At 44.3% G+C, this 2,009-nt stretch overlaps 1 protein-coding gene across 1 annotated transcript in view; it reads left to right on the top strand.

The window, feature by feature from the left end:
• The window catches only part of LOC116375851 (zinc finger CCCH domain-containing protein 13-like), a gene marked incomplete at its 3' end in the record, with an annotated part of 1,521 nt that extends 206 nt beyond the window's left edge, over positions 1 to 1,315 (top strand). The window contains exons 2-3 of the mRNA XM_031833953.1: positions 3 to 740; positions 811 to 1,315. Coding sequence (XP_031689813.1) covers positions 3 to 740; positions 811 to 1,315 — 1,243 coding nt within the window. The remainder of the gene's footprint in view (positions 1 to 2; positions 741 to 810) is intronic.
• Positions 1,316 to 2,009: the final 694 nt, after the last annotated feature.

Raw genomic sequence — 2,009 nt, 5'->3', positions numbered from 1 at the left:
AGAGAGACAGAGAGACAGAAACAGAGAGACAGAGAGACAGAAACAGAGAGACAGAAACAGAGAGACAGAGAGACAGAAACAGAGAGACAGAGAGAAAGAGACAGAAACAGAGAGACAGAAACAGAGAGAGACAGAAGACAGAAAAAGAGAGACAGAGACAGAGAGACAGAAACAGAGAGACAGAAACAGAGAGACAGAAGACAGAAACAGAGAGACAGAAACAGAGAGACAGAAAACAGAGAGACAGAAACAGAGAGACAGAAACAGAGAGACAGAGAGACAGAAAGAGAGACAGAAACAGAGAGACAGAGAGACAAAGACAGAGACAGAAACAGAGAGACAGAAACAGAGAGACAGAGAGAGACAGAGAGACAGAAACAGAGAGACAGAGAGACAGAAACAGAGAGACAGAAACAGAGAGACAGAAACAGAGAGACAAACAGAGAGACAGAAACAGAGAGACAGAAACAGAGAGACAGAAACAGAGAGACAGAGAGACAGAAACAGAGAGACAGAGAGACAGAGACAGAGAGACAGAAACAGAGAGACAGAAACAGAGAGACAGAAACAGAGAGACAGAGAACAGAAACAGAGAGACAGAAACAGAGAGACAGAGAGACAGAAACAGAGAGACAGAGAGACAGAGACAGAGAGACAGAAACAGAGAGACAGAAACAGAGAGACAGAGAGACAGAAACAGAGAGACAGAAACAGAGAGACAGAGAGACAGAAACAGAGAGACAGAAACAGAGAGACAGAAACAGAGAGACAGAGAGACAGAGAGACAAAGAGAGAGGCAGAAACAGAGACAGAAACAGAGAGACAGAGAGACAGAAACAGAGAGACAGAAACAGAGAGACAGAAACAGAGAGACAGAAACAGAGAGACAGAGACAGAGAGACAGAAACAGAGAGACAGAAACAGAGAGACAGAAACAGAGAGACAGAGAAACAGAAACAGAGAGACAGAACAGAGAGACAGAGAGACAGAAACAGAGAGACAGAAACAGAGAGACAGAGAGACAGAAACAGAGAGACAGAAACAGAGAGACAGAGAGACAGAACAGAGAGACAGAAACAGAGAGACAGAGAGACAGAAACAGAGACAGAAACAGATAGACAGAACAGAGAGACAGAGAGACAGAAACAGAGAGACAGAACAGAGAGACAGAGAGACAGAAACAGAGAGACAGAGAGAAAGAGACAGAAACAGAGAGACAGAAACAGATAGACAGAAACAGAGAGACAGAGAGACAGAAACAGAGAGTCAGAAACAGAGAGACAGAAAGACAGAAACTGAGAGACAGAGACAGAGAGACAGAAACAGAGAGACAGAAACAGAGAGACAGAAACGGAGAGACAGAGAGGACAGAAACAGAGACAGAAACAGAGAGTCAGAGAGACAAAGACAGAGACAGAAACAGAGAGACAGAAAACGAGAGACAGAGAGACAGAGAGACAGAAACAGAGAGACAGAGAGACAGAAACAGAGAGACAGAAACAGAGAGACAGAGAGACAGAAACAGAGAGACATAGAGAAAGAGACAGAAACAGAGAGACAGAAACAGAGAGACAGAAAGACAGAAACAGAGAGACAGAGACAGAGAGACAGAAACAGAGAGTCAGAAATAGAGAGACAGAATGACAGAAACAGAGAGACAGAGACAGAGAGACAGAACGGAGAGACAGAAACAGAGAGACAGAACGGAGAGACAGAGAGACAGAAACAGAGACAGAAACAGAGAGACAGAGAGACAAGACAGAGACAGAAACAGAGAGACAGAAACAGAGAGACAGAGAGACAGGAGACAGAACAGAGAGACAGAGAGACAGAAACATAGAGACAGAACAGAGAGACAGAAACAGAGAGCAAACAGAGAGACAGAACAGAGAGACAGAACAGAGAGACAGAACAGAGAGACAGAAGAGACAGAAACAGCAGAGAGAACAGAGAGACAGAGACAGAGAGACAGAAACAGAGAGACATAAACAGAGAGACATAAACAGAGA

Source organism: Oncorhynchus kisutch, linkage group LG1, assembly GCF_002021735.2.
Source record: "Oncorhynchus kisutch isolate 150728-3 linkage group LG1, Okis_V2, whole genome shotgun sequence".
NCBI lineage: Eukaryota > Metazoa > Chordata > Actinopteri > Salmoniformes > Salmonidae > Oncorhynchus > Oncorhynchus kisutch.
The sequence above is the reverse complement of the archived record's forward strand: the minus strand, read 5'-3'. Positions and strand labels throughout refer to the sequence as shown.